The sequence below is a fragment of the Channa argus genome, chromosome 1, assembly GCF_033026475.1.
Source record: "Channa argus isolate prfri chromosome 1, Channa argus male v1.0, whole genome shotgun sequence".
NCBI lineage: Eukaryota > Metazoa > Chordata > Actinopteri > Anabantiformes > Channidae > Channa > Channa argus.
In genome coordinates this window covers 43065922-43090926 of record NC_090197.1, presented here as the reverse complement: position 1 = coordinate 43090926, position 25005 = coordinate 43065922, and the positions used below count along the sequence as shown (strand labels likewise).

At 39.3% G+C, this 25005-nt stretch overlaps 3 protein-coding genes across 3 annotated transcripts; 2 read left to right on the top strand and 1 right to left on the bottom strand.

Annotated features, from left to right (window-relative positions):
- Positions 1–66: 66 nt before the first annotated feature.
- ston1 (stonin 1) lies at positions 67–7821 on the top strand. Its single transcript, XM_067523788.1, has 4 exons — positions 67–241; positions 3859–5787; positions 5897–6099; positions 6704–7821. Exons 2-4 carry the CDS (start codon positions 3939–3941, stop codon positions 6767–6769), a joined length of 2118 nt encoding a protein of 705 aa, XP_067379889.1. The 5' UTR covers positions 67–241; positions 3859–3938; the 3' UTR covers positions 6770–7821.
- Positions 7822–10631: 2810 nt separating this feature from the next.
- On the top strand, positions 10632–12698 carry gtf2a1l (general transcription factor IIA, 1-like). Its single transcript, XM_067523801.1, has 4 exons — positions 10632–11198; positions 11307–11546; positions 11770–11859; positions 11964–12698. Exons 1-4 carry the CDS (start codon positions 10998–11000, stop codon positions 12069–12071), a joined length of 639 nt encoding a protein of 212 aa, XP_067379902.1. The 5' UTR covers positions 10632–10997; the 3' UTR covers positions 12072–12698.
- A 125-nt stretch (positions 12699–12823) lies between these two features.
- LOC137137495 (lutropin-choriogonadotropic hormone receptor-like) lies at positions 12824–23702 on the bottom strand. Its single transcript, XM_067523814.1, has 11 exons — positions 23290–23702; positions 22990–23065; positions 20797–20867; positions 20466–20540; positions 19293–19367; positions 18968–19045; positions 18710–18778; positions 18156–18230; positions 15913–16101; positions 15723–15776; positions 12824–15024 (listed from the first exon to the last, which is right to left on the bottom strand). Exons 1-11 carry the CDS (start codon positions 23457–23459, stop codon positions 13875–13877), a joined length of 2082 nt encoding a protein of 693 aa, XP_067379915.1. The 5' UTR covers positions 23460–23702; the 3' UTR covers positions 12824–13874.
- Between the last annotated feature and the right edge of the window lie 1303 nt (positions 23703–25005).

Here is a 25005-nt window from a genome sequence, read left to right as displayed (position 1 = left end):
TTGTGACGTGCGTGTCTTAGGATTTCCTGTAGTCGTGAACGCAGCACTGCTCTGCTAGTTCCTGCCCTGGTCCCAACCGGGACAGTCCGTATGAAGTCGGGAGAGGAAGCGCCGCGCTGTTAAAACTCCCAGGATTTTACGCTCACTGCCATTTTGAGCGAAACCGACCGACATCAGAGTTCAGACGCGTCCATCAAGCACAAACCATGACCTGAATTTATAAACTTACGCTGCGCGTTTTGTGAGTATGCCTGTCTTTTTGTTGCGCTTTTGTGCCTAATTGTTTTTATATATTTTTTAAAGAGAGTTTTTTATAGCTCTGGGCGCGTTAAAAAAGCCCTGAACGCTGTTTCGGTAAATGTTGACCAACCTTGTCAGTCTTTGCTCCGTTCGGAGTGAATGGCGCCTGCTGTGTTAAATGAAACGTGTGCAAAGTAAGAGTACTAGAAAGAGTAAACGCAGAGTGACAACTTTACTCAGACTTCGCATCAAAACAATAGCGCAGAAATGGGCCCCTGTATTCGCGACGTGGGCCTGGCTGTGCTGTTGGTGACAGCACGCTGGTACTGTTTTCTTTCTCCAGCCTGCGTTGCCACGGGGGTGGAAAAGTATGTTTGTCTACCGGCTACTCCTGTGTTTGTCTGGCTCTGCGCCGACACTGTAAGAATGAGCCGCAGCAATACAAGACAATTGTTAACACTATAAGTTTGGCCCCTCACAGATATTTTATTCCGTATATGCGTCTAGTTGAGTTCTGCATTGTTTTCTTACATTTAGTCATTTAGCAGACGCTTTTATCCAAAGCGAGGAACAAGGCAAGCAAAAATCAAAGTCAAGGAGAAAACCTCAAAGCAAACTCCTATCAGAACAGTGTTCACAGTTCGCGAGATGCAAGTGCGAGAAAGAGCAGAAAGGATTTTTTTTTCTTCAATTGATATTAAAAAAATCTGAAAGCGAGACAGCGCAGAAAAGTGACGGGCAATGTTAAAAGACTGCAGCAACACAAGAGCAAAAAGAGGCATAGTCAGCAAATTGGTTCAGCGTTATTGGATATAAAGCCAGTCTGCTAACATTTAGCTAACCCACAAAAACAAAGAAGAATTCAAAACCTCCCTGTTTTATTACTTTAAAAGGTTAATGTCTTGTTTTAGGAATCGTCATACATATAGAATGTATGTTTTCCGTGCGCTTTTTTTTGGTGATATATATTCGTCTCTAAATGCTTAAGATAAAAAATGAATAGAAAGTTAAATACATGTCATACAATAGCGGCAAAGCGCAAAAGCTTTAGATTTAAACGTTTCCCAGTCACGTCTTACTAGGCTGAAGCGATTTCTACAATACATACAGAGACCCCGACTAAGATAGCACTGATGTGTTTCCGGTGTTTTTGAATTGTGAGGGGACAGAAGCAACAAGACCCAAACTTTGTCTTCTGTGGCTGTCTGAGAGGACAGAGCTCACTCTGCAGACAATGCCAGTGCAAATGGGTCATCACATTTGCTCTGCGCTAGATTACCATGGTCATTAACGGTCATGGCAGAGGCACTCTCCCATCAAATTAAACCGGAAATTGTGTTTATTTACATACTTTTCTAACAAAACTATCTACTTTTATATATTGCGAGTATACAGGAAATTTCCAGGGACTCCAGTAGGAGCTTGTCTGATTCTATCAGGAAGCATCTGTCTGCTAAGTTAAAGGTCAAATATATTTCCTTCAGTTAAGCAGTTTTGTTGTTAAACTGCATGATTTCTCTTTAAGTCATCATTTGTTCTGTAAATGAACGTAAGAAGTATCAGTCGTGGTCGTAGACAAATCATGGCGTTTGTGTTTTTCATATCCCTATTATTTAGTTTCAGTTTGTGAATCTTTCTTCTTCTTTTTGTGGATTGTTGTTTCTCTATGTTTATAATAAGTACTTGTGTTATTCTAGTCTTTCGACATCTGAGCTCTGATTCCATGATCCACCCTCTTTGGACCTCTGTAGGTTTGAGGACTCTCATAGCAAAATGCTGACTGGCCTCTTTTAAAGCTGACAAGTGCAACTATTTGGGAGAATATAATGATTCATTTTGACACAATAATTATATTTAAGTCACTTAAGAATAAGTTTCCTTGAGGTGTGTATGTTATTTTGCCTATCCCAGATTTACCAAGTGTAGTAATTTTACTGTAACCATCAGTAAATGATCAGATTCTGCTGGGGACCAGATAGCTCATTGTTGTAGGTTCAGTGTTACAGTTTCACTGGGCACAAAGCTGTTCAGTAAATTGGTAGAGAAACTTGCAAATGTTGCACTTAAGTGTCACAGATCTTGCCTTACTCTATAGCTGTATGATTCTTTGCATGATAATAATGAAAAATAAATTCTAAAAATACTTCATCAGGCTTCTATCATATGTTTATGAAATATCTAATTACTGTAAAGTCCAGTGCTCCTCATTTGTCATTGGATTAATTCATTTGATGGGGATAAACAAACTGTACATCTGCAGCATTTTTAAAGTTTGATAAAATGACATAAAGATAATATTTGTTTTCAGTTCACATGAATAGGGCAGGCTGGTATTTCCTGTGTGAAAAGCAGCTTGTCCCCGAGGAATGTTTGGAATGTATTCTTTTGTTTTCTGTAGATTTAGCAGCTTCTCATTTCTCTACTGCCTGTGAAAGAGTCCAGGAAGAGGAGGCAGGGTGAAAATGAGTCTGAAAGACTGATGGTAACCCCTGTGGGGAACCCAAGCTTCTCTGTGCTTGTCTCTTTGAACCAGCATTGAGTGAATCTGTAGGTCTGGGAGGAGGGGTGAATTTGTGGAAATTAACTGTGTGCCACTCCAAGCATCCTCTCATTAGAAAGATGTTCTCATGTTTGACTGAAGACTTGTCAGTCCACCACCCAGAGCCCCCATTTATATGTTTATTTATAGCTAAGAGAAATTTGCAACTGGATGTCTCCATGATGCAAGCCATGGTTTCGATCTTGAGGGGGGAAAAGGAATGCTCTAATTGAAGCTTTCGGCTTTCAATTTTTTTTTCTCAGGGCGTTATGGGGAGATGAGGCTTCAGCAATTTGAAAGTGCCTTTTCTGTCACCTTTGAACTGGATGATACTAAAAGCAGAGCTGCCAGCACATTAAAGACCGATTATGATTGAGTAGCAGGAAAATAACTAAGTGTGTACTCTCTCCACATAATTAGCCTGAATGCAATCATGTTTAGCAGTATTCCCATCATTTCTCAACACACTTACCTATATTGAAATGTTATACAGATCTAATATCAGTGGTTAAAATGCTCTTTTATAACCCTACAATTACAATAAAATCCAGGAAAAATCAGTGTAATGTGCTGTAACTTTTTTGATGTGTTGCTTGAAAACTTTTATAAATAAAGAAATGGGTAAACCACAGTATTTAAACTGGAATTAATAAGTGGAAAGAAATGTGACTGTAGCTAGTTCAAGGACAAAATGAGGAAGGAAGAATGTGTAATCTTTTCTGGATCCCTCTGATTTATTAAACAAAACTACAGCTAAAGGCAAAAGAGTATTTATGCTATTCTGTTTGCCTACTTGCAAGAAGTGTGAAAATTTCCCCAAACTAATAAATTAACTGAAGCTCTTAATTGTGTTGTAACTGAGGTAAAATTTGCAGCAGAAGGCGGATTGCAAACGAACCTTAGTAAACTGTGTTGATAACAGATATGAACCTGTTCCAGGTTTTCAGTCAATATCTCATTATGTCTTAATGGATTACCTTAAAATCGTATTTATATTCCCAGCTCTCCTTTCTACTTGCAGAATAGGTGGACTTTCAAAGTTTTCATTTGTCTCCTTCTCCTAATGTGTTTTCTTACAGATAGAATGCCTCTGAAGCGAGGGACAATTAATCCAGGAAAGGAGGAACTGTTTTGAACCTACCATTAGACCCCTGCAGCCATGTGTTCTACCAATCATTCAAACTGGGTCACATTTGAGGATGACAGCACACCCCTGTCACCACCCCAGAAGCCCCTACAGTCATCACAGTTTATCAAAGCATCAGTACCACGGCCAAATGGACTGAAATTAGTGCTTCCTCCAATCAGAGACACTTCGTGGAGCCTCAGTCATTCCCTGGAATCCCCTCAAAGCAACTTGAGTCTTAGTGGAAGTTTCTGTGTGCCTTGTAACACATCTACTTGCACTCCTATTAGTGGGGGTCCTAGCAGCGTGTCCCCATTTCACACACCAGAAAAGAACAAGTTCTGTCATAGTTTATCCAGCACATCGACAACCTCTGCTCAGTCCCCAGCACCAGAAACCTTTAATCTAACCTCAGATGGACCAAGCCCTTTCCCATCTTTCCAGGAGAACTCAGGACACTACAACCCCTTCTGGGATGGAAGTAGATACAGTGCAGATGTGGACAGCTCCTCCTCAGATTCAGAAGCTGAGAACAGTCTACCACGCTTCTTTATTCGGACCAAAGATGGCAGTGAACCTCCACGTGGTGAACTCCAGAGCTCGTTCTCCTATGTTTGTCACAAACTGCAAGGCCTACGAGCAGAAACAGATTGTGAAACAGAGATTGACAAAAACAGGCAGAGGCATCCAAGTTCCAAAAATGAGATATTAAGCGAGGTATCATCTCTGTTTGTTCCTCGAGGTCTGTTTCGTAGCCAGAAGAGAGATGGTTGGCCCATCATGCTCAGGATCCCTGAGAAAAAGAACCGCATGTCCTCTCGGCAATGGGGGCCAATCTATCTCCGCTTGTTGCCAGGTGGTGTGCTGCAGATGTACTATGAGAAAGGGCTGGAGAAACCATTCAAGGAGTTCCAGCTATTCCCTCAATGTAGGGTCTCAGAGCTTAAGTTGGAAACCTATAGCGAGCCCCGCAAAGTCCTCACCATAAAGGTGGAACATTTCTCCTACACAGAAAAGAAACGCTATCACCCTAAGTTAGAGGTTAGTCATGAGGCAGAGGTAGAGCAGCTGCTCAAGTTTGGCTCCACAGTGCATGACGACATAGAGGACCTGGTAGTCTCTATGGAAGAAGAAATCTTCAAACTGGGTATACCTCACCAGCAGAGGCGGCACTATGAGGAACAGGAGCTATCGTTGCAGATCACTGATCACATCTGGGTACAACTGGATAAGTTTGGAGAAGTCATAGAGCGCACAGCCTTCACTCAGATTCACTGTCTGGCTTTTCTTAACGGACTAGGGGATTGTTTTCTTGCCCTTAATGATCTTGGGCTGCTGCGCTTGGACTCCAGCTATGGGTCTGAGGAGGGCATTGAACTCTGGATGGAGATTGCTGACTACCATTTTCACAAATGTGTGAATGAGACTGAGTTTCAGAGGTCCCGGCTCGTTAAGTTCACTCCTCCTGATGCTTGCAGGGTGGAGTTAATGCGGTACAAGACGACAATGTTGGGTTGCACAGAATTCCCCTTCTCAGTAAAAGCTGTGGTTACAGTTCAGGGTGCCTATGTGGAGCTTCAGGCCTTTCTTAACATGTCACCCACCTTCCTTTCCACCATGGGGGGATGTGATACATACCCACTGTGTGAGAACATAGTCATCCGTGTGCCAGTGCCTGGAGACTGGGTCAAAGTGACACAGACAGTTGCCTTACTGCGACAGAGGTCACTGAAGGCCCGTATGAACAGAAATGCCTGTTTGGGCGCTGTCAATGCTTCAGACTCGCAGCCTGTCATGCAGGTGTCGATCGGCACTGTCAAGTATGAGAATGTTTATTCAGCCATCGTCTGGAGGATCGACAGACTGCCTGCGAAAAATATGGGTAAGGGACTTCTGAGAGATTGAAATTCATCCTAACATATTTTCTACTTGGCTTCTTGGGTTTGGATCCTTGGTGTGACTACAAGCGACCTTGTTTTTCTCCTTTGCAGCAGTGAATCATCCCCATTCATTTTCCTGCAAGCTCGAGTTGGGATCTGATCAGGAGATCCCAAATGACTGGTACCCTTTTGTCACGATGGAATGTGAAATTATGGGCGCAGTTGTATCACAGACCAGGGTGAAGTCACTGGGCACTGTGAACGACATCCAGCCACAGAAACATTTGACCAGTTGGACGCGCTATCATTGTCAGGTAGGATGATTTATCAGCGTAATAGAATCTTGCTTAGTTCATGCAGCAGCCTAATCGTAATAGAGAACAGCTATATTTATTTGCAGTGTTTGGTTTATTACTCAAAATGTTTATGACAAAATTCAAAATATGACTATTCTACTTCCTTTTAAAAGTAACTTGTTGCATACATTTTAAAATTTGTTTCCCAAAGGGTCAGGGTCTGAATTACTGACCGTGTCAACAGTGGAAATGGGAAGAATTTTGTCCATCCCATACGTAACCACAAGCTTCGTCATTTCTTTGTTTTTTTTGCTGTAGCTGCTGTCCACAATTAAAATCCAGTTTTGGTTGTTTAGCCAGTGAAGGGCTACAGCCATCCTTTGTGGCAGCAGAGGGCTCATCTTTGTTTGCGTGTATCTACACTTTTGTGCTGTTTAACAAGTGTTTAAGAAGTTTAAGGTTGGATATAAAATTTGGGTCTTTGATGTGTTGTCAACAAAGGTAACATTGTTATGAGCTGTGTTTGGATGAAGGAACTGTAATAGTATTGCTGAAATTTTATTTCTAACATGTTTCACTGTTTATTGGCGCAACTAACTTCATTTTGTGCTTGTGTTTTTAGGTGGAAGTGGACAAGAAATGGATTGAAACAGACTCACAGAGAGAATCTGGCTGTATGACACAGTGATGATTTGTGAAGCTCAGAAGAGAATGCTATCACTATCAAACTTTTCTCAATAGTTAAAAAAAGATAACAAAAAAACAAGGGTTACGAGGGACTTTCTGCTTAAACCGGATGTCAAGTTCATCTAACGACACATAGCCTGGTAGCATTTCTCATGGAGGTTAACCCAGTTTGTATTTCATAAATGAGACTGAATTAGTTTAGACCAAGCAGTTTAACATAGCCCTAGCACTTTACACTTTTATAGATTTATTAATTGTAATATTAAAGTTTATATGAATACTGTACATAAGCTTGCATTTGCATTGTCTGCACTGTCTTCCAGAACGATTGGCAGCCTTGATAATGTGTGCTGAACCGGCTATGTGAGGTAAACAGCTGACGTAATGAGCAATATTCACTGTGTTTCAGAAGAGCTTATTATCACCAGATGTTTAGGGTGAGACCCTTTTGGTACTCAAGTTCCCATCACTTCAGAATTGATTCTTTTGGCTTTCCACATTTGTACGCATGTGTTATGTGGCAAGATAACTTCCAAAGTATCTCAAAATTTCAGTTCAAAGGTGGGTCACATTGTGCTGAGCTTCTCATGGCAGCTGGAATAACTTAATCAGTTTTCAAGACAACTTGGTAAAACTTACTGAGGTTCAAAGTTCAGTGTCAAAGCCATGGTAATTTTAAATGGCTGTATTGTAGCAGCTATACATAAATGTGCAAGGTCTGAGATTTATATAACAATATTCTAATTGGCTGAGAGAAATGACTTTTATTTTTTATTTATTTATTTTTTTCCCCCCCACATGAATACAGCTCATTATGTTTGTTGCTTACCTAGAGCTGACATTTGACTTCATACCAAGGCTATATTCTGGACTATAATTTTATTTAAACAAATCCTTATTATATGAATTTTCTGCCTCGGGGTTGTGAATAGGTTGGATCAAATAAAGAATAGAAAAGCTTCATAGTGAACAGGTCTTGACTGATGACTTTATGTATAAGGTACCTGGCTTAAGCTGGATATATGTACATTAAAAATTTTAATTAAACTTGAATGAGTCATTGTAATTCTACTCAGATGTTAATTCAACTTGAATTGTCTACATTTGTATTTTGGCAGTAAATAACGTGATATTTTCAAAAGCCAAGCCCCATGACACATGTTCACACAGAGCTGTGGTGGTCTTTTCATAAACCCAGAATTTTCACATGTTGGAAAATCACAGTAATACATTATTGGAAACAAACAGGTGCCAAAATAGCACATTATTTCTCAATTTTACCTATCGTCAAGGCTTTGTTAGGAAAAAAAAGACATCCAGCAGTGAGTAAAGACAGGCTCCTGTTAAATAAATTCACTTCCAGCATCAGGGTGAAGGCAAATCTGTAATAGTGATAAATAAATAAAATTAAGTTGACTTAAGAAAGACGGTATCATCTAGTAAATGTATTAGGAGAAAACAAACTGCTAACAGCAGATAATTAAAAACTGATTACTCTTCGGCAGGTGGGTTGTGCTTAGTGCTGTGTATATTATGTTTTGTTTTTAAGACAAACTGTTTGTAGTTAGTTCACCACAGAGTGGATAGACTGAATAATATATGATAACCAAGGTTAGCGGCAGTCAATCCAACTACCCACTGCTAAAAACCAGCATCCGGTTTTTTCCATGAATCAGAAGCTGTAACATATCAGATGACGGTGGAGTCAGGGAAGACTGAGTAAATTGGTATCTTCCAGCGTCCGATAGAGTGAACACACCTGATCCAGGTGATCAGCAGTGGGTAGTGAAAGGTTTGTTGGAGAACAGAGCTGAAGTTCTTGAGTACCATAGGACTTTATCACTGCATAATCACCTCCTCACTCTAATTTGAAATAAGTAGCAAAGATTACTTGATGTATGGCCCACACAGGAGAAACAGCCAGGAAATACTTACAAATTCTTCTCAAATATTAAACACTTCCATGATCAGTGATTTGAAAATTTTCATCCTCTGCTTCAGACACACCTGTTGAGCTTGATTCCTGCCACCTGTGTGTACTTAACAGGTTGTCAAGCTTAACATATTAACGTGTTCCAAGTTTAACGGATGGTCTTTGCCCAAAGTTATTTTTTGCCTTAAATCATGCTGACCAACACAGGCCCAGTGGTAAGCAGAGCTACCTTTACCTAGTTTTGCTAAAGAATTGTGTTGTGTTGACTTTGTGATGCAGTAAATCTGTATGTTTTGTTGTTGCTGACTAAAATACTGGAACTCTTATACATTCTGAAAATTAAAATTTTACCTATAAAAATACTACTACTACAGGCTTCTAGGATTCTATTTGAACCTGAAATTAGTGAATATGTGCTGAGTCTACATTTTAAATCTGTCAGCAAGATGGAAGCTGCAGTAGAATTTGGTCTATTGATCACAAAAACATATGCAGGCTGGTTATGATGTATTACTACTCTACTTACCTTAAGTTTGTATAAATAACTGCAGGCCAAACTCTACTTGTCCATAATTGATGATGTGATTGAGAGTATGAGGGAGCTCTTCCTGGATGAAGGGCTTGAAGACCGGGTCCTGGACGATTTAAGACATGTGAGTTGCATTCTAAAAAACCCTGCTTCATTAAAAAAGGAAAGAAAATAACACATATCTTGACTCAAGCTGTCAGTTACAGCAAAGTTAGATCATCTAGTGAGGAAGAATGCCCCATACCAGCATGACAGACTGCTGTGTCTTCTGCTGTGCAGCTTTGGGAGTCAAAGATGATGCAGTCAAAAGCAATGGAAGACTTCAGGAAAAACAATATCAACTCCTCCAACTTTGTGCTCCAACTCCCTGCCAACTACAGCCAGACGGATCCGGAACTCACAGGCGAGGCACTGTTGCTAGAAATCTAACTGTTTACCAACAAAACTAACATCCTTTACCTTTTTACTGATCCCAAGATAATTACTGCAGCTGGTCAAAAATAAAAAATTTAATTTTGAAGTATACACAGTATACATATACTGTACAAAGCCAATTTCACATTAAAGGAACTGGAAAAAATTGTTTGCAAAGTTTCAGCTAATTAGTTCTAATTTAGCCATTTTGGTCTGAGAATGTATAAACTATAGTAATCAAAGTGATCTATGAATAATGCCAATTTTCCTAATTTTAAAAATTATTTTACCTATTTTATTTTTTTTCTCCTCAGCCTCAGTTGTGATTCCTGCCAGACAGAATATCCACAGCTTCCCAGTCAAGGCAAGTCAAGACATTACCTACATTACCTCCATGACTTCATGTGGCTCATAACATGGGAGGTCACACGGAAGCAAATATTTTAACCAGCACAATTTCACATTTGAGTTAATCACTAATAATACACAGTACTGGAATTTAACTGCCAAATATTAAAGTCAAGGTTTTGAAATTTCACTTTGTAGTTTCAGCTGGATGGTTGCCACAGCAAACAGCTAGAATTATAGTTACATTTAAATGTCAACATTAATTTAGTTTTTAACAAGGCGTTATTATGACTGTTACTGGCCAGCATAGTAAAAATCACTTAATTGATCAAATTAATACCCATTAGATATGATTGGGAGGACCTTTTTAAAATGTTCATACCACATAGAAATCTAACACATCCAACCCTAATCAGACCAGAGTCTTTAAAATATTCTTTTCACGTTTATTTGCAGAACAACTCAGATACACTTGCGACATTTTCTCTCCCTACTGGGATAGCTTACCCTGTGCAGATACCAGCTGGAGTCACCCTACAAACAGCATCTGGTATGACTCCACCTGTTGGGCCTACATCTGTTGTGGTTTTTAACCTGGACTGACCTATAAAGTAACATTTCACTCTTTAATCTCCCTAAGGTCAGCTTTATAAGGTCAATGTGCCTGTTGTGGTTACTCAGGCCCCAGTGGGTCAGCATCCTGTATCCCAGCCCCCACAGAAAATCACTAAATGGAGGGAAGCCTGTGCCCCTCCATCAGCTGCATTCGCACCCACTGCCACTCATTCTCAGGAGGCAGAGCCTTCCTCTGTTCCAGCAAATTCTTTCACACAGCCACCTCAGCCGAAGGGCAGCTTACCCCCCAGTCAGGAGAGCAGCATCCCCCTGCAGCTACAGGTTTCTGCTGGTAACACCTCGCAGCTTCAAGAGGCTCATTCTCCACAGCCTGAGGTCACGCTGGGAGAAAAAGAGCTCAGTCCAGAACCTGAACCAGTGAAACCCAGTATGCCTGCTTTACCCTGCAGTCAATTACCTGTATTAGACTTCCAGATCCAGACTGAGGACAATTTGACACAAGCAGAACAGTTAAAGACCAGAGACATTGATGACATCCTGAAGGAAGTGATTGAGGAGGAGAGGGAGAAAGCAGAAAGGGCGAGGAATCTAGCATCTGCAAAGAGTGATCAGTCTGAGGCTGCTCTTGGGGTAATATTTCTTAGTTTTGGGTTTAAATAAATTGTCAACATGGCAGATTGCGGGGCTATTATTTAGATAGCAGTTACTCCCAATCAACCTTTTTCTTTTTGTTCTAAGCTGGACCTTGACTTCAGCTACAGCGAAATATCCGACATTGTGCAGCTGGATGGTCTTGCAGACAGCTCTGACATCGAGGAGGAAGAGGGAGGTCCTCTGGAAGAAAATGATTTTCTGGGTATAATCAATGCAGAGGCCATAAAGGCCCTGCAGGAAGGAGATGGAACCAGTGATGGCGGCAGCATCTCCTCCAGCAGTGACAGTGCGAGAGCAGATGAACTTGCCGATGTAGAGGAAGAGGTGAGACTGATGAAATTTTACAAGCCACGGTTTAGTATTTGCCACTAAAATGGTTTAAATTAAAACAAACAAAAAAAAAAAAAGAAATTCCAGTTGATTTTTGCCTTTTCCTATAGAAATTACATTTGAGCCATGTTTTGTGGGTAGCGCACATTTTATTCCAACATTATATCTTTGTGTATTTTAACAACTGGTTTCTCGCATCACACTTCTGCTTGATTAGGATCCATTGAATTCAGGTGATGATGTGATTGAGCAAGATATCCCTGATCTCTTTGACACCGAAAATGTAATCGTGTGCCAGTATGACAAAGTAAGAACATTTCAGCTCTCTGCTGGCTATTATATGCTTCTGAACAAAGCTCGTTGTTGAATACTGCCTGTTTGTTTAAAAAAAAACAACCCTTTCTATTGCAGATTCACCGTAGCAAAAACCGCTGGAAGTTTCATTTGAAAGATGGAGTGATGTGTTATGGAGGCAGGGACTATGTGTTCTCTAAAGCTGTTGGGGAAGCTGAGTGGTAATGAGCATTAGTTCTCTTCAACAGATCAAATAACCATTTGCAAAGAGGGGAAACAATGATTTAATAGGAAACCACAATTGGTGAATTTAGAGCACTTGGTGGTGTAATTTGGCTCATCAGTCAGGCATTTAAAACACCAAAGAGCAAAACCACAATTTATTTTCATTATGTAAAACTGCAGGCCATCTGCTAAGTACCAACAGTTGTGTACAGTGTTTTTTGTGAATTAAATTTACAAAGACAAATGACATAAGTTTAACATTTTGTTAAAAGTTGATTTCCTCATTTAAGTAATGTTTTGTTTAACCTTTTTTAATTTTGTAACAATGTTACAATGAGTGTATCTAATGTACTGGTTCATTTTCAAACACTGTAAAAGCTTTGTCTTTAATCACATACCAAATACACTAAGCTCTTACTGTTGTGCTGCATTCAATGAATCTTATATTTCACTGTAACCCTGTACAAAGCCAGTGTTGCCTTGTCAACACTAGTTTGTATAATTTAGAAAGTGTTTTTTTTTTTTTTTTTTTTTTCCCTTTGAGTATTGAATCCTCCCAGAAAGCTACAGGATACAAATTCAGTGGAAAATTAAATTCTGCACTAAAGTAAACTTTTGACACCAGAGGAGCTACTCACAGCTTCACAACAACATGGAGGGGGTGTGACAGCCCCAGCAACAACTCTGAGAAAAGAAATGGCGGGTGACAAAATCTTTGATTTGCCAAGGTCACCTTGGAAATGGGCTGCAAGTTCATTTTAAGGAGCTGTGAGGTTAATACCAGTGTGTCTGAAACATAAAATTAAAAAAAAAATAAAAAAGCATACACTGCAAAACAAATGCTTTTTATGTCAAACGTCTGGTTAGTTTTGGTCATTTTGGAACCTTAGTGTTTCATTCTTTTAGTTTTGCTTTGACAGGGCAAATACTCATAAGCCAATGAGGTTTGGAACCACTGCTTTAAATTATTGGTAAACCAAGTGGAGCTGAATGAGATTTCATTTTCATAATAAAAATCCCAACCACGGAAGAAGCAGAGGCAACACTGTTATGTTGATCATAGCCACATTGATCCCAGACTACGCTGAAATGATGCAGCATATGCTATGTGTACAGTTTTACAAAAACATTAATATATAATCATAGTAAATTCTGATTTATATCTGGAATACAGCTTAGACTGAAACCTTTCAAGGTAAATAAAAAGTTTGGCATGGATTTGGCATCCAACTCATGTTTTCAGGTATGATAATCCAAATTGCTGTTGTCAAATAAAAAATCTAGATTTTTTATTTATTTATTTTTTTTACAGAACATTTGTTTTAAACCAGGCTGTTTGGAGTCTTTTTCCTGAGAAAAACAAACCAATAGATGGCACTAAAGCTCATGTGATGACCTAAATCAAACTCCATTTAATCACATTCACCTCATTGTATTTTACCTTACAATAATAACTTCTACTTATCAATGTTTAATAGAGCTAAATGTCTATGTATCAACATCCTACACACGCGATGTTTTACAGCGTATAGATCTTAATGAATGAGCATTAGTGGTTTAGGAGTAGGTTTACAAAAGATCTGCCTTGTTTTTTGTCCCCCATTCTTTCATCGTCTAACCACTTCTTTGCAAACCATTTCCTGTGCAGGAAGGGAGACTGCAGCACCTGTTGTCTTCAATTTGAGCTCTTGATCCTTACTGCTGATGCTCACTGTGTAAACTAATTTGGACCAAATCTGATCGGATGCCTGCCATGGACAAGACATTCTCTGCATTCTGACCAACTCTATATACAACAGACGATCATGTGGTTTCCTTGTTTAGAAAGCAGCCATTCTTAATATGATAGGCATAGAAGCTAAGTGTGTGAGTTTTTCTGCCGGGCACTTTTTGGGTACAGGTGAGGTGTGAAGCCAGTGTCTGTGACCTGTAGAAATCTGTGCTGGTGTGGTGGCAGCAGCCACAGCGGCTCAGCAGTAGGTACACATCTTTCCTGAATGCCCGTGTGAAAATGGTGTACAAGAAAGGGTTGCAGAGAGAGTTGATGGGATAAAAAAGGATGAGCAGGATCTTCGAGTGAGACACAGTTATGAGGGGCATACGCAAGGCTGCAGAGATGGCAAAGAAGGAGATCGGTGCCATGCATACAAAGTCTGTGAAAATGAGCACAGCCATGCGTTTGGCAATCTTTGTGTCTCCATGGTGAGTTGAGTACTCTGGGTTGTGGACGCTCAGATATATGCAGATGTAACAGCAACAGACCACAAGGAAAGCAACAACATTGAGAATGAGCACAAACATCACGTAAACCTGAGAGCCCCATGTGTCAATGTCCATGGGGAGACAGATGCTCACTTTGCTGTAACTACTGACTCCCACAAGAGGGAGCAGGGCAACCAGCAGAGAGAAGCCCCAGCCTGCTCCCATCATGGCTGTTACATGGTGCATCCGCAGCCTCTTGTTGACATGCATGGCATTAGTGATTGTGTGCCAGCGTTCAAGGCTTATCACAGTCAGTGTATATACTGATAGCTCGCTGGCAAACACTGTCAGAAACCCTGCTATGCCGCACCCTGGTCCTGTTTGCCAGTCCGTGGCATGGTTGTAGTACTCCCGACGGGAGAAGTAGTCCCTGAAGGCAATAAGCATCAGGTAGACCCCCATGCACAGGTCTGCGAAGGCCAGATTACACATGAGAAATCTGGAGATGGTGAGCTTATGGTGGCTAACTAGCAGGATAACTAGAACAGCGAGGTTACCGGTCACAGCGAAAACCGTAATTATCCAGGTGAGACAGCGCAGGAAGGGAAAGCCCAGCAGGTCTTCACAGGGGTTAAAGGCATCTGGCTTTGGCGTGCACTTAACGAAGGGGTTGTTAAGACAATCAAATTCCAGGTCTGGGTACTCAAAGTTGATGTCGTTAAGAAGATTCATGCCATCTGTAGTTGGTTCTCTGAAGAACAAACGGATGTTAAGATTATTCCATTAAGGTTAAGAATATAAAAATGCCATAACACTGATCAAGGAAAACTATTTGCTTTAGGGAGTGTGTGAAAGTTATTTGGAGGGGGGCATCAGAATATGAGGAGTAGAGGCTGTACCCAGTTTTTAGGAGGATGTTTAAATATTTCCCAACTGAAAGGTAGATTAGATTAAAAAAAGATTATATTTTTTTGTGCACTACAGGGTGTGAGGGCAACAACTATCTCTCTAATATTATAAAGTCAATGTTTCCCCTCAGAATAATTTCGAAGCCAACAGGATTAGTATGTCAGAAATGATAAAAGAAAAAGAGGTGGATACTGGTAATGAAAGTGTCACAAATGTTAAAGTAACAAGGTTCATTCTAAAAAGAGTGGCTACAATGTTAATTATCTTGTGTTTGTTTTCTGTTTTTTTACTAATGGTGCTATGTGAAAATTACGTTAAGTGTTAATTAGAGTATAGACTGTGATCTAAAACTCTGTGTTCACATAACCGCTAAAGGTAAGGTAATAGTGCCATATTATTCTGGTAAATTGGGATGTAATTTCTACATTAAAGGGGGGTTCAGAGAATATCTTAATGTTGGTTCACTAAATATGTCAACTATAGGCCTTACCCAACCAGTAACTTTTATGTAGTCCCTAAGGGGGCAGTTAAGAAACTTACATTTCTGCTTGGCCGAGGTCACAAAACTTTGTGAAGTTCTTTAAGGCACTTTCCCTTTAAATAGTAAAAAGGAAAAGGTCAGACAACACAACATGTCAATAAACTCAACTGTTAATCACCAAGATGTTGATGATCTATATTCAGTGGACAGAGCCTTTGGTCTTCATGCAGATGTGAATAGATTTAATACCTTTGTTTCCGACGCCACGAGTGAAAGGCACAGCAGTGGCTGGGATATGTGAGCTCAGCCTCCAGCAGTTCAGGTAGACTGTCCAGAGGAGGTAGCCTCTTCAGAGCAAAGGTGGAGCTGGCTTTTAGAAACCTCACCTTGTTCAAGCCTTTGGCAGGGAGGGAACTCAGAGGAGTGGAGGAAACATCCCTGAATCACAAATGCATTGAATGCAGTGAACATTGATAGAATCACAAAAAGAAAGACCCACTACCAGCCCTTGAAACAACTATAGCCTGCCTTGTTTTGCAGTTGTGTTGATGATGTTAAGAAATGCGGTTTTAGGCAAATCTGCTAAATCTCCCACAGGTTTTTACTGTAGCAGCCAAATCAGTTTTCATAATTGTCAGGCAAATGCTGTAAATTATGCCTTTTTTTCCGTGATGCTCATTCACAACAAAACTACTTCATCACAGAATAGAAGCTGCAATTACCTTTACTAAATAATAAACACAGCAAAATCCAGGATCTACAGGACTGCTCCCCTTCTCCTTTTGACTGGATTTTTTGTAATCTGACAAGCACTAATTCATAACTAAATTTAGAGGGAATTTCATATTTGCAAGACAGCATTGATGGGAAGTCAAGAGACCTTGCGAGCTGTGTGCTCCACACACTTGCCTGTTTGCTCGCTAATCAGGATTCAGCAGTCCTGCCTGCCTTGTTGGTTGTTTACACAGACAGGCTGTCACCACTATAATGTTTATACAATAAAATGTTTAACATTGTTATGAATATTAATCTTGTTTCACTGACCCAGTTTAAATATGGTCGCCTCAATTTTTGTAAATTTACACAAAACCAGACAGAAAATGTATCATTGTCCTCCTATTAAACTTTGACACAACTGTGGCAAAATTTAATATGTGTGTTACATTTTATAACTTTCTGTCAGCATATTAGCCAGCAAGGCAGAACATGGCAAAAAGTATTGAAAAAGCACATCTTTCACATGCTATGTATTCGTTTTAATAGTAAGCTATGGGTTTTGTTTAAAGCTGCTATAATGTGTCTTCGCAGAAAACATGCTGCAGAAATCTAAAGACAGAGGAGCTTTTGACTCTAAGCAGCAGAAAAAAACTTAAGTAGTTCTAAAGCAGAGGGTCTGCTGCAGCAGGTGAACAGCAAACGAGCTGTCATATTTAGTAGTGACAGTAGTGGATATAAAATTGCTCGCATACACACGTAAGATGCATGGGGCTCTCATTTAGTGAACGTTGTAGAAAAATGGGACACAATTACGTAAAAAAAAAAGTCTGATTTTAAATCTGTCACTATATACTTGTATATAAAAAATAAGAAAAGAAGTGTCTCTCTATTCAAACAGAAGAGAGACACTTGTCTTCTGCTGGTGAAGTAAAATAATAGAAATGAATAGTTTATTCAAAATATTATTAATGATAATTATATTATTGTGATATAATATTGTGATATAATATTATTAGAAAACACATGGACTACTTGTTTTTCACAAACATGTCAGCACTCAGCACTGTGTTCTTTAGTGTGATAGATTATGATCTCACATAGGAGCAAATCCCAAATAAGAAAACACTGGTGAATGTCAATCTCTGTGAAAACAGCGTTAAGTGGGTTTTTAAAAAGGAATTTGTTTTATTAATGGCTGGTGAATGAAGCTTCTTGTCTGTCAAATGGTTTTTAGAGATTGTTCACTAAAACCAACTGTCGGCAGATAAAAATGACACAGTGAGAGTGGACCAGAACAGTAAAGATGTGTGGAGTAAAACTTAAACAAGGGTCTGAAAGACGCAATAAAAGACACTGTCCCCCGGTAAAATACTACAATGTGGTCAAGGTGTAGCGGCTGTAGCCAACATAACACACTCATCTATAGACACGTGACATTTTAATAACACCTTACCACGTTTGTTTAGTACCCAACCCTCACGTCCTTGTGCCCTAATAACAGTGCAAACATAGCAGTCTGCTGCTTCAAGAAACGGCCCCTTTATGGCTGTTATAAGTGGGAAACTTGTTCCACTAAAGCTCAAGACTACTGAGTGGAACAGATTTGTCACTATGAACCCTTTTTTCATGCAAGCCATATTCCGCCATTAGTATGAAAATATTCAGTATAGCAGCTTTAAATAAATAATATGCTACTGCTAATTGTTTTAGCCAACTGCTGAAAGACTGTCATGATATTTTCTTTGGGTTTATTAACTTGAATCACTGTGACTTACAGAGAACTCGGACCCGTGGCTCCTTCAAAAGCGTCTTCTTGGATGTAACTGAGATATGTGTTGTCTCTCAGAATTCTACAAAAGACATAAAAAAAAAAAAATGAAATAAACAATTGTAACACAAGCAACCTCCAGCCCAAACTGTAATTTTGCAGTTAAGTTACAATAAGAAAGAAAATGTAAGATGACACATTAATGGCCAAAATGCCTCAAACCACTTTTCATCTAGTTTTTGTTTTCCAAACGTGACACTGAGGAAGATGTGGATTATTTTTAGACTGCAGGGTGTCTGCACATATCTCATCCCCATCAACATTCAGTAGTATGGGGCCGAGCAAGGAAACAATGGGGCATCCAATCTTTGTTTAGTCTTACATAATGTTTGTTTACTGGTACACTCTGTTTTCATGATTAGAAAAAGAAGAGCCTAAAACACAAACAACACACTGTACAGCAACATATTTCATATCTCACTGTTGATTCTTGATTTTCTGTTTTGGTTTTTATTTCTTAGCTTAGTATGAGGGAAAAGTGTTGATTATCAAAATGCTTACAGTGTGTTGAGCTTGATGCCATTGAATGCATGAGAATTTATTTCCTTGAAGCCGTTTCTGACCAGGTTCCTGCCAGGGACACAATGTTATGAATTTCAGTTCGCTGTCAAAAGAACCTATCACCAAGGTCAGAGAACTGAACATTGAATTACATAAGCATATTTAGACAAATCCAAACACACATCCCTAAATAAAGGCAAATTGTTGCTCCATGCTCTGATAATCTAGTAAGAAAAATAATTTGACTCCTGTACTCACATATCCACATACTCCTCTGTCATACCATGGAAAGAATTCTCCGGAATGAAGTTGATCCTCATGTTGTCTGCTAGTTCTCTGGAAACGGAACAGATAACATTCACTTTGGTGGGGTGGCTAAATGATCACAATATTATGTGTATTCATAAAAAAAGAGAACAATTTGACAAACTATGACCCAGTTGGATCATGACATTGATAGATAAAAGCATATCTGGGTTCAGAACAAACCAACTTGGGCTCCACGAAGAGTTATAATATGACAATCATACATGAACACATACACTAATGTGTATTTTTACCCTTTTTTTATAGGATTACTTACAAGATCATACTTGGTGCCAAGGAAGAGATGGTTGTGAAGTCTGGGAAGTGTATCACCCCTGTGTTAGAGATGCTCCTGTGAGGATGTGGAGCACAGATGGATGATCTTTAGCAGATAAGAACAAATGAAAGTGCTCGCAAAATGTCACAGAGCAGCAGCTCAGTCTGAGAAATCTCAGGAGTCAATTATGGAAAACATACATAAGTCGAACAATGTTTTGTAAGTAAAAGCGTCAGAGTCGGTAGTGCATCTATGAATAGTAGTCTACACACGCTAGTGATCTGTACGAAGTAAGTATTTCTGCTTTTCAGTGCAGTCACAGAATATTGTGTAGCAATAATAACAATTAAAAAAAGGCTGATGATTTCTTCAAATACTTAAAGACTCCAGGTAAACTAAGTGAAGCTGGAAAGATTCTTGAAAAAAACATTAACATGCAGTTTTCCCACATTTACTCTTTCACAGTACATATCGTTTTAACTCTCTATTTGTATTTCATTCCTCATCTTCATAGGGACCTGATGTTTGCCAAGTTCATCACTAGACGGGTCTTTATTTAAATACAGACGACTAAATAGGAATATACAAACATACTTACATACAACATACACATAAACACAAGCTAAGCCATATGTTAGGCACAAAATGTCTATTATCTTAGGAGTTATACCTGTTTGTTAGCTGTTAACTCTGTATTTCATTCTGAAACTGTGTTTTTAATGACTATCAGGCTCTGTTTCTGACATGTGTTTAGGGTTTCAGTTTGGGAATTGGCGACAGCTGATAAAAGAGCAGATTGATAGCTGTGGATGAAAAATGCGTCATGTTGTCATCATTATAATTTTGCCGAGCAGAAAACAGGTGTGTAGAGTCTCTTTTGATGATCCTACGTGGCTGATTAATAAAACCAATTACATCCTGTATTTGTCAGGAGTGAATCTCTGCCTTATTATGATGCAGTCACCTCCACTCTGAGTTTAGTTATTAAGTTTTAGTTGTTCTTCATTCTGACATGTGCAGCATCATTGGAAACTCTAGGATCTCAGCTAAAGCTAAAATAATGTCACGTGAGCTTGACCAATGGTTGACCACAGAGCATAATCTTGCTGACCGATCTTCTTGCTGATGAAGGTGGTTCTAAACAGACAAATAATGATATCGTTAACAACTTACAAATATTCCAGCTTTGGCAGGTCTGTGAAAGCTCCTTTTTCGATGACCCTCAGATTATTGATATTCTGCACCGAACTGCAGCAACACGAATGAGGAAAAATATCAGTAATTACAATATTGTTGTCAGAGGCCGTCAACAAACAAACACTGAAAAGCTCCTTCCAAAAACCAGCCGCTATGAACGTCAAGAATTAAACACGCTGCCTTTGTAATTGACAAACTAATCCTGTGAAACTTAAATGAAATGCAAAACACATACCAGCTGTTCAAATGAATAATTGCTTTCATCGTGTTTGCATATGGCGTGTAGAGGAAGGTAGGTGTCACTTACATTTCAGCCAGGCTGTGCAGGGAGAGGAAGGCATGTCTCTGTATCTGTGTGATGCAGTTGCTCTGGGAAACCTCACTGTGCCACAGATTAACAAGAGAGGGTGAACGAATTACTCATGAGATGCAACTAAATGTGGAATTAAAAAAAAAAAAGATCAACCCAAGTGAACGCTATGGATTTTCCTTGCTTACTCCTTAATGCAGTTCTGTTAGAAATAGAACAGAGTTGATTGATGTGGGGATGCAAACCATGAGGGAAATATTAAAATACCACCAACAACAATTCATACTTCTAGGGCACCACACACTCACATGCTTCACCTCATGAAAGAAAAGCTCTAAACATATACATCATGGATGCATCTGGGCCAAGAAGACAGAGTAAAGATGTTTAAAAAGGAGCGGGGGGGGACTGAACAACAATGTTTCAGAGACAAACAAAGCCAACAAAGCTTCTTGATTTGTCCTTGAACACTTTGTTTTCTGATGGCTGACTTTCCCTTTTCCGAGTCGCTCTCCATCTTTATTTTGTAATCACCGTTTAAGACTCCCACTCTGCTGTAATCAGCCAACACTTTTCTTAGGGTAAACGTCACTCTACTTCCATTTCAAACCAAGACACAATTAAATGACTCCATCTGTGCCACTTTTATTTCTCTGATTGCATTATGTATAGTGTCATAATTACCACTTACAGCTCACCAAAAGCTGATTCATGTGGTCATTTAGACGGAGCGGTTTCCAGCTCGCGTCATCAAGCAACACAGTGCTCCTAGCGTGGTCCTACCTTGACAGAGGTTTTACTGGCTAACTTACAGACAAAATCGAACATAATGTATTTAACACACATAAGTACAGATAAGACTTGTCCCATAGGAGCAGAGCAAATACAATCAGCTAAATTTGAAAATAATTTCACGACAGGTCAACAAACGTTTGCTATGTGCTCATCACAATGTTGGTAAAATATTAATAAAATGGAGAAACCCACTCAGTGATAATTCGGGAAAACGCCTTGAGTGTTTATTTGGTGTAAACGTGATCATGAAGATGAGACATAATTAATCAGTAATTAGGATGGAACGAGTTTGTTTTTTAGTGAGATATCTCATTCAGTTGTAATTGGATTTAGCAGCATTTCCTGGCCTAGTCATTTGAGCCAAGCAACAGCTGATTGCGATCTGCTGTTTCTGCCACTGGGCAGTTTTTAGCTTCAGCTCTTGTGTGCTTTCTTTGGTTTGTGATGTGGCCTCGCAGTTATTGCCTTTTCTGTGCATAATTCTTCAGCAAAGGACACACGTAATTTCCTTCTGATTAATGGATACAGGTCATTCACATTACCCAACAAGACACATAGCTAAAGGCTACAAAGTTTGAACATGATTTCTTCAATAATTCACGTGGTCTTTTCAAGTAAACACCAGCACAAGGAATCAAGGAGAAAAGTGACTAATTGTGAAATAAAAGTGAACACATGTTCACTTCCTCCATTTTTAGCATCAAACACAGTGTCAAAGTTCAAAGGGTTTGAAGAGAAAACAAATGTTATGTTATGTTACAAATATTAAAATGAGAAGAAAAAATAAGACAGTTTTGTTAATACTTATTTTTTTTTTCAAATCTGATTTTTAAACATATGTATTTTTCATAAAAGGCAGGGAAATAACACTTATCTATTAAACTTAACATAAGAAACAAACACATTTGGGCATTTTTAGAGGGCATAACAAGTGGAAAACACTCTGTAACAGTGTACGGCACACTTTGTACTAAATTATGAGCTTTTTTGTGCATCTTTAAAAATGTGACCTGATATGAGTTTCTAAGCTTCTGTTAGGAGTGTGTTCTGCACAGTGTGTTTCTTACTTCTTATGCTACATTGTAATCCCACATGGATAAGGTCTCTGATTCTCTTTTTGTTTTCTAACTCAGAATACATGCTGCATGTGAACACACTGTACATTTTAACTGTAAATGTTAAAATGTTTTTATTTTTCATTTTAACTGAAAATGTTAAAATGTTATGTGTAAACCAAAGAATTAATTATTACGTCTGTTAAGTTCACTTAATCTTAATCATCTTTTGACCAAGTGGTTGATCCTAAAGTCCTAAAGGCCTAAAGTGTCTCCTTCACTAAGTCAAACAGGTTAATTCACTAAACCAAATGTGTAAGATAAAACAAAATAGGCAAACTTGCATTACTGTAACGTTGATCAGCTCCTTGAAGGCGTGAGTGGGGACCTCTTTCAAGGACAAGTGAGTGAGCCTCCTGTAGGATCCACAAGTAAAGGGGTTTACTCCACGTTTAGTCATTACAGTTAGGAGATATCATGCAATAGGTTTAAGCAGAACATTAACACAATGGCATTAAGATAAATAAAAAATATTACTAAAATCCAGTAAAAAGTCTCACAAAGTGGATCAAAGCAGCCCGGTTGTCTACGGGAGGATCAACTACTATCACCAGTTCAGCTTCAAAGTCGGGTTACTCACAGTCGAGGCACGAAAGTGGCTGCCGCTCCAGGGGCCACCTGAGTGTCTCTGCTGCACTGGAAAGTGTCGGGGCTGCAGCGGCAGATGGCCGGGCAGGTATAAGCACAGCAGGAGCGCACCTTCAGGACAACAGACAGCGCGACCAGGAGCCAGACCGCCCGGGGAGCCATGTGTGACAATGGGTCCGTCACTAAGGGATCAAAAAAACATGGAAAAAAAAACAAACAAACAAAATAAACCTTCTGCCTTGTCTTCTCAAACTGCTGTGGGACATCCAACGTGCCAGGCCAAAAGCGTAAAGGCTGGATAATGTTACGGTCTTTTTCCACCCCACCGAGTTTCTGGATCCACTGCTGCCTTCAGGGGCTGCCGTAAATGCGAATTAGATCTCAGTCCGGAACCCAACAAAGTGAAACGCAGGAGGACTTTTCTTTGACAGCTGAGCTGCAGAAACGTGACGTTAGTGGGTGGAGATCTTGAAAGCTGTCATATACTGGTGTGAAAGGTTCTGTGCTGCAGTCTGGTGCCACTCGTCTGTGTGTGTAGAGCAGCTACAGCTTTGCATTTACAAAAGAGTCGCTGCTAAGTTTGGTCTCACTTTGATAGTTTATTAATGAAATAATGTGATGGATTCATCATCATTGCATGAATTTGTGTGTGTTTTCTTCCCACTTTTGAAGGGAAATATTAATTTCTAATAACTTATAAAGTTTTCATGTCTAACTCAGTTATTAACTTAATCAAGTTATTTAAATAACGTGGACTTTAACTTAGTATTTAAATAAAAAAAACTTAATGCAGGAGTATGTTACATTGTTGTATTGGTTCTCAATTTTCAATATTTGCAATATATTCTCGCCACTTTATTTGTGCTTGCTCTACGTGATAAAAACAATATTAGTTAAGCACCAAATAACAACAGTCATCTCAAGGCACTTTACAATGTCCAAGACCTTCTAGAATTAGATTAACCCAACAAATCCCAACAATCCAACCAAAACCTCTCAAATGTTAACTTTAGTAATTCACAAGAGGCAAGCAAACTTGGATTACATGCTGTATGCACATGAGCACTCAAAAGCAGCATTTTTAATGACACTCTAAATAACCCAGAAACATTATTCTTTATCAAGTGATATCCAAGACCACTTAAATGTTAACGTTGTAATCTTTAAAAATAATACAATATCAAAGCCGATGCAAAACAGACAAAGACACTGTTCATTAATATTTAGGTGCTGCTGAAGCTGCAGTTGCATTTTTACTTGTGACCTGACCTGATGTTCACTGCAGCACAACATGATTTTATGTTGACTCATACAAACCTAAATATCAATTCACACAGGGAGAACAACTAAAAACTGGGACTTTCAAAAATAGAGTGTACTTTGTTGATATAAGTGAGTTTATTAGTGTTATAAATTACATCCCGGCCGGCAAGTGTAGCAACATGGAAGCAGAGTTTCACAGAGTTTTGCATAAAAATGTTATTTGTAGCAGTAAATCTGTAGATGCTAAGAGTACAGCACAGTCTGCCACTCTGCTCAGACGATACAAAGTCAACACTGGCTATTTTCTAGGAAACTACATGCACTTTTACAACGCCCTACGTCACAACAGACAACACGATAACAAGCCATAAATGATTGTGTCACCAGCATCTTTAGCTGAATCTCCTCTGCTGTCAGTGACCCTGTCCCCATTTACAGCTTTCAC

Coding starts and splice junctions, on each gene's coding strand:
- ston1 (XM_067523788.1), top strand. CDS start 3,939: ATGTGTTCTACCAATCATTCAAACTGGGTCACATTTGAGGATGACAGC. Junction 5,788..5,896: donor ACTGCCTGCGAAAAATATGG/GTAAGGGACTTC, acceptor TCTCCTTTGCAG/CAGTGAATCATCCCCATTCA. Junction 6,100..6,703: donor GGACGCGCTATCATTGTCAG/GTAGGATGATTT, acceptor TTGTGTTTTTAG/GTGGAAGTGGACAAGAAATG.
- gtf2a1l (XM_067523801.1), top strand. CDS start 10,998: ATGCCTGCTTTACCCTGCAGTCAATTACCTGTATTAGACTTCCAGATC. Junction 11,199..11,306: donor AGTCTGAGGCTGCTCTTGGG/GTAATATTTCTT, acceptor TTTTGTTCTAAG/CTGGACCTTGACTTCAGCTA. Junction 11,547..11,769: donor TTGCCGATGTAGAGGAAGAG/GTGAGACTGATG, acceptor CTGCTTGATTAG/GATCCATTGAATTCAGGTGA.
- LOC137137495 (XM_067523814.1), bottom strand. CDS start 23,459: ATGGCTCCCCGGGCGGTCTGGCTCCTGGTCGCGCTGTCTGTTGTCCTG. Junction 20,541..20,796: donor CTGCACAGCCTGGCTGAAAT/GTAAGTGACACC, acceptor GTGTTGCTGCAG/TTCGGTGCAGAATATCAATA. Junction 18,779..18,967: donor ACAGAGGAGTATGTGGATAT/GTGAGTACAGGA, acceptor TGTCCCTGGCAG/GAACCTGGTCAGAAACGGCT.